Source organism: Gorilla gorilla, chromosome 6 (assembly GCF_029281585.2).
Source record: "Gorilla gorilla gorilla isolate KB3781 chromosome 6, NHGRI_mGorGor1-v2.1_pri, whole genome shotgun sequence".
NCBI classification, from domain to species: domain Eukaryota; kingdom Metazoa; phylum Chordata; class Mammalia; order Primates; family Hominidae; genus Gorilla; species Gorilla gorilla.
In genome coordinates this window covers 86,506,153-86,520,328 of record NC_073230.2, presented here as the reverse complement: position 1 = coordinate 86,520,328, position 14,176 = coordinate 86,506,153, and the positions used below count along the sequence as shown (strand labels likewise).

Sequence of the window (14,176 nt, the reverse complement as noted above, 5' to 3'; positions counted from 1 at the left end):
TAGCAGAGCGGTCGGCACCTGTCAATTATGTCCGAGCCTCATTCACACCTGTTTGTTGAACATCAGGGCACTGGCATAAATACTCACTGTCCCAACTGGTGACAGTAAAGGTTCAGAACTCTTGAGACTTCATGGTCAATAAGAAGCCACAGCTTTGCACTTTGAACTGCCTGTGAAACCCCGTCCCGTCCCGGGGCTTTCAGCAATTCACAGCCTTTTTGTGGTGAAAAAAAGTGGCCTGCCCACCACCCCTCTGGGGCCTCCTTTCTGAGCAGTGGTGATCCGAGTTGCTGGTGGGTCTCAAACTCCTGGGCTCAAGCTATCCTCTCGCCTTGGCCTACCAAAGTACTGGGACTACAGGCATGAGCCACTGCGCCTGGCTTTGAAGCCAGCATTTCTTTACTACTTATGAGGCCTGCTCAGAGTCCGTGCTCAGAAAGATGTATTGAATGAATATGGGCTTTGACACACAGGCTGGAGCGCAGTGGCATGTTCTCCTAGCCCACAGTGGGGCTGGGAGGGAGTCATTGAAGTGAGCTGCCCTCCTCCTGTTCACCTGCCTGGTGTTTATGTCACAAGACTACCCTAGTGGAGGACTCTCCAGGTTGAGGTTAGGGGTTGGAAACCACAGCTGACCCTCACCACGGAGAGTGGGTCTCCATGGAGGCCTTGGCCACTGGTGCAGCATCAGCGTGGGACACGTGGTGGTCAGCATTTGGTCTCCAGCTGTGGTAGCTGTTCCCGACCTCCTTCCTGCAGAGTCACTGACATGGAGTTACCTCTGGGAGTCGAGATGTTCGCTGTAATTGCATGCTGGGGGTAGGGCAGCAGGGCCTTAGCCCATCATCAGCTCCTGGGTCTACTTTGTTCCTCGGGGGACTTGCTCATCTCTGGTGTCCTCAAACCTGAGTTTTAATGGCCATGCAAGCAGAGAACAAGAGACAAAACCTGGGGCCAAGAAGGGGGTGGAAGATTGGATCAGAGAACACCCCCCTCCCCCGCCATATAAAACCAGGGACTTCAAAGGCCACACTCTGAAAGTGTAAACTGGCAGGGTGGGGGAAGGAGTCTGCCCTTAAAGGGGAGACGGTGAGGGTTCTCTCTTGTTGGTTCCAGAGGGAGAAGAAAATGAGCCTCCCAAGAGAATTCCTAACCACAGCCACCTCTCCACAGGTCTGGGGCCATGTCGCACATGAGACCCCCCAGCCCTCTCCCCACACCTTCGCCACACCAGGCTGCAGCTGGCCCAAGGCCCTGTCTTTATCCTCTGCAAGCCCACCCCTCTCTGTGTCCTTCCCATGATGCCTTACCACGTTTTATGAGTCAAATTGTTCAGACTTTAGAGGCCTGGAAGTAGCTGTCTACATCCTGTATTCACATCCCAATCAGGGGCACTGCGGTTAGGGGAAAGCTTTTTTTTTTTTTTTTTTTTGAGATGGAGTCTCGCCATGTGACCCAGGCTGGAGTTCAGTGGCGTGATCTTGACTCACTGCACCCTCCCCCTCCCGGATTCAAGCAGTTCTCGTGCCAGTTCTCATGTCTCAGTCTCCCAAGTAGCTGGGACTACAGGTGCGCACCCCCACGCCCGGCTAATTTTTGTATTTTTAGTAGAGACAGGATTTCACCATGTTGACCAGGCTGGTCTCAAACCCCTGACCTCAAGTGATCTGCCCATCTCAGCCTCCCAAAGTGCTGGGATTACAGGCGTGACCCACAGCACCCAGCAAAAGCATTCACTTACCATACTTCCTGGGGCCTTTCAGGGACCCTTGAGGGATGGGCAGGGGTTGGGGGGCCCGTGGAACTTCCTCTAGGATGGGGTGACCTCGTGGACCCCTGGTTCCGGCTCTCCTTCCCCAAATCACCCAGTGAGGAATATGACGCCAGCCCAGGGAGCACAAAAGCCTCCTTCACCTTCCCCAGAGAAGCGAAGCTCCCCTGGGTCTCACGGTGGAAACCATCTCTATATTTGCTGGCTTGACTCTAACAGGAAGAATTCCTGAGACACGGTGTCACTGGCTGCTTGCTACCTCCCAGGTGACTGCTGAGGGGAGGCAGAGTTTAACCTGATGCCAGCTAAGAGTAATTTCCCCCAAAAGGGTCTTCCATTTTGAGATGAGGAGGATGTGAGGTGTGCCTGGGGCCACACATGCCAGGGACCTTCATGATAATGTCCTGGACACCATCGCCAGGTGATGGGCATCGGCTTGTGTGAGCCCCATGGCCACCAGTCCCCTTGCCGGGTGGCTGTTTTCTGCCATCGTGGTCTGGGTTACCACTGATATGCAAGCAGTATCCTCCTCACCCCTGTGTTTCTAGCATCAACTCTGATTTCTCAGCAAATGACAGAGAATAGGCAAGAAGCAGCAAGAAAGATCTCCCGGGACAGTGCTCAGGCTCGGCGAGGGGCCGTTCTCATGGTGGGGCAGACACAAAAGTAGAATGAGGGCTCCCAGTGGCCCTGTCTCTGCAGGGACACAGGAGGAGACGGGAGTCCGGCGGTGACCACAGGGAAGTGATGTCTCAGGGCCGCCACCGCTCTTGCGTCTGGGGTTCCAGATCTAGAAACACAGCTACAGCTGGTTTAACAGGGGTCTTCAGGAAGACGCCAGAGCCTCAAAACCAGTGTCACCACACGCCGACCCGGGACAGGGCCCCCTTCTTCCTGCCTCAGCTGCCAATGATGGGCTACGCTTACTTCTCAGCTCCTGAAATGAATTTATCCCAGCTCCAGATCAGTGTCTGTTTCCCTGTTCCTTCCTTTCACTGCCATTAGGCCTGTTTTTAGTTTGAATTCTCCTGTTTCGTGGATCTCACCACACAAACCACCTCAACGCTTCATTTTGTGAGTTTTGTATTTTTTTTTGACGCCCTCAGGACAGAAATCCTGAATAACTATGTGATCAGAAAGTTGCATGAAAGTAACGAAGTCAAGCCAAAAGTGATAGAAGTCTGACCACCGTGACCGCCAACAGACAGGCCACAGAGAGACTGTCCGTGAGCTTGGAAACTGATTGCAAGTGCAAATGCTCCACAGAAATTATGCAATCAGGCCGGGCGCGGTGGCTCACACCTGTAATCCCAGCACTTTGGGAGGCCGAGGCAGGTGGATCACTTGAGGTCAGGAGTTCAAGACCAACCTGGCCAACATGGTGAAACCCTGTCTCTACTAAAAATACAAAAATTAGCTGGGCGTGATGGCGGGCATCTGTAATCCCAGCTACTCAGGAGGCTGAGGTGGGAGAATCACTTGATCCTGGGAGGTGGAGGTTGCAGTGAGCCAAAATGACACCACTGCACTCCAGCCTGGGCGACAGGGTGAGACTCTGTATCAAAAAAAAAAAAGAAAAGAAAAAAAGAAATTATGCAATCAGAAATTGAAATCATCAACAGCTAGATCCCTTCTTTTGTGAACCATCACCCTGTGATGAGATGGTATCCGCTCTGAACGGCTAAATGCCTGCTTGAGACCACGTAGGCTCCCAGGGACACCTTTTAACCAGATGCCCGGGACTTCCCCAGCGCTGGCCGTTCCAGAACACTTCAGAGCCAGTGTTACAAGTCAGGGTGGTGAGACCACCTCTTTGGCAGCCACCAGAACAGCTTCTCCACTAGGCTAAGAAATAGGTTTTCTAGCCCAAGAGACCAGGAGAAATATCTCCAAATACATCTTATTCCAGGCAGAGTCTTAGATATTTTCTGCCCAAGAGTTGAACTGACCAGCAAGGGAGGCGTAAGCTCTTCAGTGATTTGACGTGATCATCAGAAACACTTGGCGTGACCCATCTGGAAATAAACTGGGAAAAATCTTTTTTGTTGAAGAGGACATTTTTCTGTAGTCTTAATAGTTGATTAGGCCGGATGCAGTGGCTCACACCTGTAATCCCAGCTCTTTGGGAGGCCAAGGCACGGATCACCTGAGGTCAGGAGTTCAAGACCAGCCTGGCCAGCGTGGCAAAACCCCGTCTCTACAAAAAATACAAAAATGAGTCGGTCGTGGCAGTGTGTGTCTGTAATCCTAGCTACTCGGGAGGCTGAGGCAGGAGAATCGCTTGAACCCGGGAGGCGGAGGTTGCAGTTAACTGAGATCGCACCACTGCACTCCAGCCTGGGCAACAGAATGAGATTCCATCTCAGGAAATAAAAAAAAAAAAACCCCAGTTGATTAATTAGCATGAACCAGAAATCACCTCTACAGTCCTGGACATACAGGTCACCTTGCCACCTTCCTGATGGCTAGTTCTAGATTCAGTGTGGATGAGAGATAGTGACAGAGGTGATCTGCTTGGGCCTAGACAGACCCACCCAGGCACCACATGAATTCAACTGAATGTAATTCCGAGAGCTCCTGGAGAGGCAAGGCAGGCGGCCACCAGCACCGCCCTGGGCAGACGGAACTGCCATTAGAAATATCCTAAATTGGCTGGGCGCGGTGGCTCATGCCTGTAATCCCAGCACTTTGGGAGGCCAAGGCAGGCAGATCATCTGAGGTCAGGAGTTCGATACCAGCCTGGCCAACATGTGAAACCCCATCTCTACTCAAAACACAAATATTAGCCAGGCATGGTGGGCAATCCCAGCTACTCAGGAGGCTGAGGCAGGAGAATCGCTTGAACCCAGGAGGTGGAGGCTGCAGTGAGCCAAGATCATGCCACTGCACTCCAGCCTAGGCGACAGAGCGAGGCTCTGTCTCAAAAAAAAAAAAAAAAAAAATCCTAATTTGTCTGTATGCAGGGCAAATAGATTCAATGCTGTTGCCGCAGAATTGCTTAAAGCTGCCAAAGCCACTCCTCCTAGAACTAGATTAATCAGCCAGCTCCAGGGCAGGCCAACTTCTTGTTTGTCTTTCTGAGTCCTTTCTTAGCCATTGTTAGCCACACGCTGCCATGCCACAAAATAAAACACACGATGAAGACGCTGCTTGGCCAGGCTTTTCTTTTCTTTTCTTTTCTTTTTTTTTTTTTTTTGAGATGTAGTTTTGCTCTTGTTGCCCAGGCTGGAGTGCAATGGCGTGATCTCTGCTCACCACAAACCTCCACCTCCTGGGTTCAAGCGATTCTTCTGCCTCAGTCTCCCGAGTAGCTGGGATTACAGGCATGTGCCACCATGCCCAGCTAATTTTGTGTTTTTAGTAGAGACGAGGTTTCTCCATGTTGGTCAGGCTGGTCTCGAACTCCCGACCTCAGGTGATCTGCCCACTTCAGTCTCCCAAAGTGCTGGGATTATAGGCGTGAGCCACTGTACCCAGCCAATTTTTTGTATTTTTAGTAGAGATATGGTTTCACCATGTTGGCCAGGCTGGTCTCGAACTCCTGACCTCACATGATCCACCCGCCTCGGCTTCCCAAAGTGCCAGGATTACAGGTGTGAGCCACCATGCCCGGCCTTTGGCCAGGCTTTTCTGATTGAATGTTTCTAGCAGTGGAATGTAAGTCTGGGAGGAAGAAGCAGAACTTTCACCTCAGCCCACGTGTCCCATGTCATTCGCCACCATCTCCCACCTGTCTTAGAACTGTGCCTCAGTCCTAAGTATTAAGCCGGCACAAGGCCATTCACAAAGGACCTCTGCCTGAGTTGTGTGTCCTGGGCACTTCCATGGCTAGGGACCGTGTTCCCATTTTCCAGACGGGTAGGCAGCAGCTCAGTGAGTTTGGGTAACTTGCCATGGTATGTCTTTTCCCAGACACCCTGTCGGGTGGCGGGCACTGGGGTGACCTGTCCTCGTCGTCCAGTGGGAAATCCCCATCTGCTCTCTGGGGGTGGTGGTTTCCTTGTTCAGGAATTGCAGGCAAATGATGGAAAAGTCCACTCATTTGTCCCACAGCCCCCAGCACTGGTCTATGCCGTCCTCCTGCCTACGTCCTCGGATTGGCCTGTTTGGCTGAAAATGCCAGGATCAGCATTCAAAACACTTTGTCCAGTGAAGGGTTAAATATGTTGAAATAAGCCCAGCCTTTACAAAAGCAGTGGCATTTACATCCTGTACGTTTATGGAAATCCTTGCTGAAGAAAAACAACCACAACATTGTTTGTGCGTGTTTTTAGGAAGAGAATGGCCAAAGTGTCTTTAATTCACTGTTTACCCGTGAGAATTACTCCCAGGAGTAATCCCGCAATAAAATCTTCTTGGTCTATGAGAATAGAAAGAAATTGAATCAAAAGACTCGATTTCCACTTGTATTTATTCAGTCTGGGAAATTCAGTGGGCCGGAGTATTAGTATCAGCAGGGGATTCCTTTGCTCCTAGCGTTAAATTACTGTCATAATCGCTCAATTATTTCTTCCTTGTACTGTTTAAAATAAAAATCCATCACATTCTGTGTTTTTTTTCCTAGCATTTATTAGGTTGAGTGTTTAGGAAAATCAATTATAGTCAGTCAGGCATGAATTGATGAATGTTCTTGTAATAATTGTCAGTTGTTAAACTGAATGTACTTTCTCTTTCACCCCTTTTCATTTCCTTCAGAGGGCAGAGGTGGCTCAGAGAGAGGCGGAGACCTTAAGGGAACAGCTCTCATCGGCCAATCACTCCCTCCAGCTGGCCTCACAGATCCAGAAGGCACCAGACGTGGTGGGTAGCCCCGGCCCCGTGGGGGACTGTCCCCGCCTGGCCTCTGCACCTTCGAGTTACAGCCGCTTGCTCCTTTTTGTTTTCAGCATCTCTTTTTGGGAATCACGTTTTAACCAGTACTGCTTTCTCGGTGGGGTTTGCTTTGACCAATTGGGGGCCAGAGCTTGTTAAAGTCGAAGGAAGAGCTTTGCTAACTGTGCGTGGGTGGGCTGAGGCTAGCGTGGCATCCACCCAGGGCCAAGGTGGAGGCTACGCAGACACAGTCGCAGACACAGTCACGATGCCCCAGCCAGGCCTGGGGTGTGATTGCTGGCGTGCGGGTGCAGACCCGAACCAGGAGCCTCTCCAGAATGACACGGAGAAATTGAGGGTTTCCGCTGTGCTCTTCCAAGATGAGGAACAGTTCAGGATGAGCTGGGAGGGTAGGGGTGGGCGGGCAGAGAGGTAATAAAATAACATTCTGCACCGAGTTTATAGAGCAGGAAGAGTGGGTATCACACCACTTTTTTGCAGCTTGCTTTTTCTGAAATTAGCACAAATGGCTCTTAGCCCAAACATTCCCAGCTCGATCAAGGTGGCTTTGAACTATGGGTTTCCAGACTCTCTTTCAATGCTGTGTAGGGACAAGGAACAGCGTAGGAGCTAAGACCTTGGGTGTTGGAGTCATAGCCCCCGGTGCAGACCCCAGCTCAGCAGTCTGGTGATGGGGACAAAGGAGCTTAACGTCCCTGAGTCTCCATTTCCCCGCCTGTAAACTGGGGGGTTGATGCGAAAGTTATTATGAGCAAATAACTTAGAGCAAAGCTGGACATGTAATAAGACTAAGTAAACCTTAGCAGTAATTCTAGTTGTAGTTGGCACCATTATCTCTGATCCCTCAGTTTTGGGTTTTTTTTTTCTTTTTCTTTTTCTTTTTAAGACAAGGTCTCTCTCTGTTGCCCAGGCTGGAGTGCAGTGGCGCAATCTTGGCTCACTGCAGCCTCCACCTCCCAGGCTCAAGGGATCCTCCCAGCTCAACCTCCCGAGTAGCTGGGACTGCAGGCACACACCACCACACCTGGCTGATTTTGGTATTTTTTGTAGGGACTAGGTTTTGTCGTGTTGCCCAGGCTGGTCTCAAACTCCTGGACTTAAGTGATCCTCCTGCCTCAGCCTCCCAGAGTGCTGGGATTACAGGCATGAGCCACCACGCCTAGCCTGATCCCTCAATTTCTAGCACATAATTTCATCACTAGTTCACTTACAAACCTCAGTTTTCCCATGTGTAAAATAGGAATTAAGTGATCACAAGGCCGCTCTATGGAGCCCTCATCCTAAGGTTACAATGAGTACATATCAGTTGTAGGAGTCCTTTTATCCAACAGTGACTCCGTCGAGCCCTTGCCGTATGCTAGGGCTTATAGTGGACACCCGAAGAACCATAAGGAGTAAGATGAGGCTGGTTGCAGAGAGTACAGTCTCATCAGAAGAACTTGCTCTTGTAATAAATTCAATCATTGACAATCATTATTTCCACCCAATCTGTGAAACAGAATACCGTTATTCCTTTTTTTGAGAGAGAGTCTTGCTCTGTCGCCCAGGCTGGAGTGTAGTGGCGTGATCTCAGCTCACTGCAACCTCCACCTCCACCTCCCGGGTTCAAGCAATTCTCGTGCCTCAGCCTCCCAACTAGCTGGAGCTGCAGGCGCATACCACCACGCCCAGCTAATTTTTGTATTATTTGTAGAGATGGGGTTTTGCCACATTGCCCAGGCTGGTCTTGAACTCCTGTCCTCAGGTTATCCACCTCCCAAAGTGCTGGGGTTACAGGCATGAACCACTGCGGGATCTCACTCGGTCACCCAGGCTGGAATGCAGTGGAGTGATCATGGCTCGCTGTAGCCTTGACCTGGGCTCAAGTGATCCTCCCGCCTCAGCCTCCCAGGTCTTGAACTCCTGTCCTCAGGTTATCCACCTCCCAAAGTGCTGAGATTACAAGCATGAGTCATCATTCCCGGCCCTATTTTTTTATATAGATGAAGAAACAAAACCTCCATGAATGTAAACACCTTTTCCCAAAGCACAGTCAATCTAATGGCTGAGCTAAGACCTGAATTGGGCGTTCTGGCACCCCAGACTGTGGCTTTTAAATTATTCCCCAGGAATGAATCTATATCAAGGTATTAAGACTCCCTTCTAAGAAAAGATTTTAGCCTTCTTTTTAAAATTAACATTAAATAAAACATTTGTTGCCGGGCGCAGTGGCTCACACCTGTAATCCCAGCCCTTTGGGAAGCTGAAGCAGGAGGATCACTTGAGGCCAGGAGTTTGAGACCGGCCAGGGCAAAATATTGAGACCCCATCTCTACAAAAATTTTAAAATTAGCTGGGCATGGTGGTATGTGCCTGTAGTCCCAGCTACTCAGGAGGCCGAGGCAGGAGAATTGCTTGAACCCAAGAGGCAGAGGCTGCAGTGAGTTATGATTGTGCCACTGTGCTCCAACCTGGGCAACAGAGGGAAACCCTGTCTCCAAAAAAGTAAATATGAGACTGGGTGTGGTGGCACACACCTGTAATCCTAGCACTTTGGGAGGCCGAGGCGGGCAGATCACCTGAGGTCAGGAGTTTGAGACCAGCCTGGCCAATATGGCGAGAACCTGTCTCTACTAAAAATAGAAGAATTAGCTGGGTGTGATGGTGGGCGCCTATAATCCCAGCTACTCAGGAGGCCGAGGTAGGAGAATCGCTTGAACCTGGGAGACAGAGGTTGTGCAGTGAGCCGAGATCGTGCCACTGCATTCCAGCCTGGGCGACAGCAAGACTCCATCTCAAAACAAACAAACAAAAAAAGATATGATTGAAGTGTTCCTGGATGTAGAGAAAAGATTTGCATTGAGCAGGCCATCACGTCCTTCATACTTCATGGACTCTGGAACTTAATTTTAACTGAATGTCCCCTTGGCTCTGTTACAGTTCCTTCCTCTAAGTTTAGACAAACTGGATCCAGCACCATGGCTAGGGTGGGAGGCAGCCTTCAGGACAGGGTCAGCGGCTTCCCCTGGCCCCTGGGGTCCTGCTTCATTCTGCAAAGGAAGCCGTCCATTCTGATGTGTCTACACAGGGCCCCTGAGCTCAGTGTTTTGGTTGAAAGGAATTCTGGCACTATCCTGGACTGCAGCAACCAAAACATTTCAGAAGGAAATGAATGTTTTTGCAGGTAGAGTCCGTTGTGGATCCTAGGGGCGCTTAAACACTTCATCATCGGTTAAGTGCCGTGTTTACATGGCACCGGTTCAGTCTCCCCAGAGCAGCCCCGTGGGGCTCCCCGCGGGCGTGTATTCCCACATAGCCAGTGGGTTCCAGCTGCAGCCAGTTGGGGAGCAAACATAGGAAACTGGGCCAGCGGAAAAATGGTCTGTTGGGCTTGGCTGGCAGAATGCAGCAGAGAAACGGTGGAGTCTGTAGATCTAGCAAAGGCCAAAACCCATCCATTGGGTATCCCAGTGGAATCTCCGATTCTAGAAGGTGAGCGGTCACTGAGTGAGCTGCTGGCCCAAGTTTGCAGCCATGCTGGGCTTTGCATAGTTTTGTTTGTTTGTTTGTTTTTTAGTGAGATGTAGCCCCGCTCTGTCACCCAGGGTGGAGTGCAGTGGCGCAATCTGGGCTCACTGCAACCTCCACTCCTGGGTTTAACCAATTCTCCTGTCTCAGCCTTCTGAATAGCTGGGATTACAGGTGTGCGCCACCATACCTGGCTAGTTTTTGTATTTTTGCTAGAGATGGAGTTTCACCATGTTGGTCAGGCTGGTCTCAAACTCCTGACCTCAGGTGATCTGCCCACCTCAGCCTCCCAAAGTGCTGGGATTACAGGCGTGAGCCACCGCACCCAGCCTCCCTAAAGCTTTGAAGGCCACCTCTTCCTCTCTCTGATTTCCTCTCTAGCTTTTGCCCGTGTCTCTCCCAGCCATCACCCTATGGACTGACTGACAGGCCGCTGCTTCTCATCCAGGCCCCCTGGATCGCTCCCCAAGCCCCTCTCTGTTTCTTTCTTCGTTCTCCCTTATGTCCTTTTGACAGGACAACTGGGAGTGCCCACTGTGTTGAGATGGAGTGAGCCACAGTTTCAGATAAAGGAAGGATGGGCCAGGTGCAGTGGCTCACACCCATAATCCCAGCACTTTGGGAGGCCAAGGCAGGTGGATCACAAGGTCAAGAGTTCGAGACCAGCCTGGCCAAAATGGCAAAATCCCATCTCTACTAAAACTATAAAAATTTGCCTTTGCCAGACATGGTGGCATGTGCCTGTAATCCCAACTACTCAGGAGGCTGAGACAGGAGAATCGCTTGAACCTGGGAGGGGGAGGTTGCAGTGAGCTGACATGACACCACTGCACTCCAGCCTGGGTGACAGAGCAAGACTCCATCTCAAAAAACAAAAACAACAAAAAAAACAGATAGAGGGAGGATGGTCATGTCTGTGTCATTTCCAAGGTCTTACTGCTTTGAGGTTCATTTTCACCTCATTTAGTTCATGCGAGACAGCGATGATTTTTGCTGTTTTATGAAGAAGGAGTTTGTGGCTTGAGTTGCTGGGAGTTGGCCAGTGTGGTCAAGCTCTTGTGGCCATGCCCAGCCGGGCGCAGGAGTTGAGCCCTCGACCACCCACTGCCCGGTCCCCACTCTGGGTCCAGGGACAGCACTGAAATCCACACCTTTGACCCGTGTCATTAGAAGCACCTGTCCCAGATACATTCACTTTGACTTGCGCCTTGTAAAACCCACATTCCCTTGGCTGGTTTTACTGACCCTTTTCGTAACAGCCCTTTAATCAGTGTCTATGGCCAGCACCCCTCAGGGTAGAAGATTAAGATGAAGACGTGATATAGCATGATTCAACCTGTGCCCAGACTGACCTCCCTACATGTCACTTCTGCCATGTCCCCTCCTTGCTCCAGAGCTGGCAGGGACTCCCCAGGGCTGCCACCACATGTCCAGGTGCCTCTGGCCACCCCTGGCAGCCGCCCCTGGCAGCCGTCACTCCTCCAGCCCTGCCCCACACTCCTGCCAGCCTCTGCACCTGCCTGCATGTCCTCCGCCCTTCCCCGGCACCCACCCTGAGATGGAGCCCCCTTTCCTTCCAACAAGGTCCTGCCAGCCCTCCCGAGGCCCACCCATTCCCCCCTCCTGTGGCTCAGCCCCACGTGCCGCTGTCCTGGTCCTCCTACCCTGGAGGGCTCGTGACGTTGGCCCTGCCCAGCATTATTCAGAGCGGTGCTTTCCAGACTCCCTGTGATGGACAGTTTTGTTTTGTTTTTTAAATTTCCAGTCTGTGGCAGACTGATCGTTTTATATAAAAGACATTTAAAATGTCACCGAAATGCCGAATCGCTATAAAAGTTTCTAAACACTTATTCTCGATTTCTGTAATTGCCTCACTGTGCACCGGCAACAGTTTGCAAATTGGCAATGATCCCTGCAGCTCACGCTGCACAGAACGGGCCTGGACAGCCTGTGCCTGGTAAATAAGCCAACAGGAGATGCTCGCTCCAGCCCCCCAGGGCCACGCGCACAGCTGTCAGAGGTCAGGAGAACCGAAACACCTCTTTTACAACCTCATACAAATCAAAGAAGCAGGAAGGAGTATCCTCTTTGCACACAAAACTTTACAGACTGAAATGGTAAAGGCCGCATTTTCCCCGAGGGAGATATGAAGCATTATTTCCCTGAGTGAATGCCTGCCTGTCCCCAAATTTGAAAATCCGTGGTGAGCACACGGTGCATGGGATGGCCCAGCTGCACCTGCCAGCTGGGGCCACGGTGCCACCCTTTCCCCACAATACAAGCAAGATCAGGACGTGAAACTGAGCACTTCAGAGGGGGGACAGCGGCAAGGACAGTGGCTTTCTGTGTTACAGCATGAGCTGCCCCCAGGATTTGGATGTCATAGACACCATGCAGCTCTGCCCTCTCCACCCCTGTCCCCGTCTGTCATGCCCAGAATTGCATCTGCCCTGCAGAAAATATTTCAGAATCTTTCAGGAGCCAGGATTCCTTTTTTTTTTTTTTTTTTTGCTTTGACACAGAGTCGCTCTGTCACCCAGGCTGGAGGTCAGTGGTGCAATCATGGCCCACTGCAGCCTCAACCTCCTCAAGCTCAAGTGATCCTCCCGCCTCAGCCTCCTGAGTAGCTGGGACTATAGGCATGCACCACAGTGCCTGGCTAATTTTTGTATTTTTTTGTAGAGATGGGTTTTCGCCATGTGGCCCAGGCTGGTCTCGGACTCTTGAGCTTGGGTGATCCACCCACCTCTGCCTCCCAAAGTGCTTGGATTACAGGTGTGAGCCACAGCACCTGGCCCCATGATTACTTTTAAAGGTTGAAAAAAGTACTACTTGAGTCATTGAGAAGTAGAATTACAGATTTGACTTTTTCCTTTTTTTTTTTTTTTAGTACCTTAGCTTTTTTCTATTTTGCGTATTTTCCACAATGAGCATTTAGTGAGGTTAAGGGGTGGGTAGCCAGGTTTTTTTCAAATCAATTATCTTAAGAGTTCTTCAACAAAGGAACACCAAATATACATTTTCCACATCTTTTAATTCTTTTATTAAATAAAATACTGGCCGGGCACAGTGGCTTATGCCTATAATCCCAGCACTTTGGGAGGCCAAGGTGGGTGGATCACTTGAGGTCAGGAGTTCGAGACCAGCCTGGCCAACATAGTGAAACCCCATCTCTACTAAAAATACAAAAATGAGCCAAGTGTGGTGGTGCCCACCTGTAATCCCAGCTACTTAGGAGGCTGAGGCAGGAGAATTGCTTGAACGCAGGAGACGGAGGTTACAGTGAGCCGAGATCGCGCCACTGCACTCCAGCCTGGGCGACAGACCAAAACGCTATCTCAAAAAAAAAAAAAAGAAAAGAAAAAGAAAATGCTGATACAGAGTTTTCAATTTGTTAGACAATATCTCAGCTTCCGGGTAATTTAACAGTGAATCTCAAGGACCTTGAATCCCACCTTGTGGTGGAAAATCTCGGTGGTTTGGGAGCATTGGAGGGAGGCTTCCTCCTCTGAGCCACCCACTCTGCTGTTCCCCTGCCTGGAGCACTCTTCCCTCTTCCCCAACGCTCAGCAGCCCCTCCCCACCTCCTCCTCCTCCAGGTCTCTGCTCACACATCACCATCTCAGTGAGTCTTTTCCTGGCCATCTTACTAAATCCCCTGCCTCTCAGCTCTGACTCTGTGGCCTCTGTTTTAAGTCTCCTTTGACAGTGGTCACCCCACACACTTTTCATTACTAATAAGTGTATTTTCTGCATCTCACTCATCCTGCCGCATCCCTGCTGGGCTGTAAGCCCTGGGAAGACAGGGACTTTTCTCCTGTTTTTTTTTTGTTGTTGTTTTTTTGAGACAGAGTCTCATTCTGTTGCCCAGGCTGAAGTGCAGTGGTACAATCTCAGCTCAGTGCAACCTTCTTCTCCTGAGTTCAAGTGATTCTCCTGCTCAGCCTCCCAAGTAGCTGGGATTACAGGCCACCACCACGCGCCTATAATTAGCCCAGCTAATTTTTGTATTTTTAGTAGAGACGGGGTTTCACCATGTTGGCCAGGCTGGTCATGACCTCCTGA

General features: G+C 50.6%; 1 protein-coding gene across 14 annotated transcripts in view; it reads left to right on the top strand.

Moving 5' to 3' along the window:
- The window catches only part of CUX1 (cut like homeobox 1), a 466,860-nt gene that overhangs the window by 346,177 nt on the left and 106,507 nt on the right, over positions 1–14,176 (top strand). For all 14 annotated transcript variants that reach the window (XM_055392896.2, XM_055392897.2, XM_055392895.2 and 11 more), the window contains exon 10: positions 6,467–6,571. In XM_055392896.2, coding sequence (XP_055248871.1) covers positions 6,467–6,571 — 105 coding nt within the window. The remainder of the gene's footprint in view (positions 1–6,466; positions 6,572–14,176) is intronic.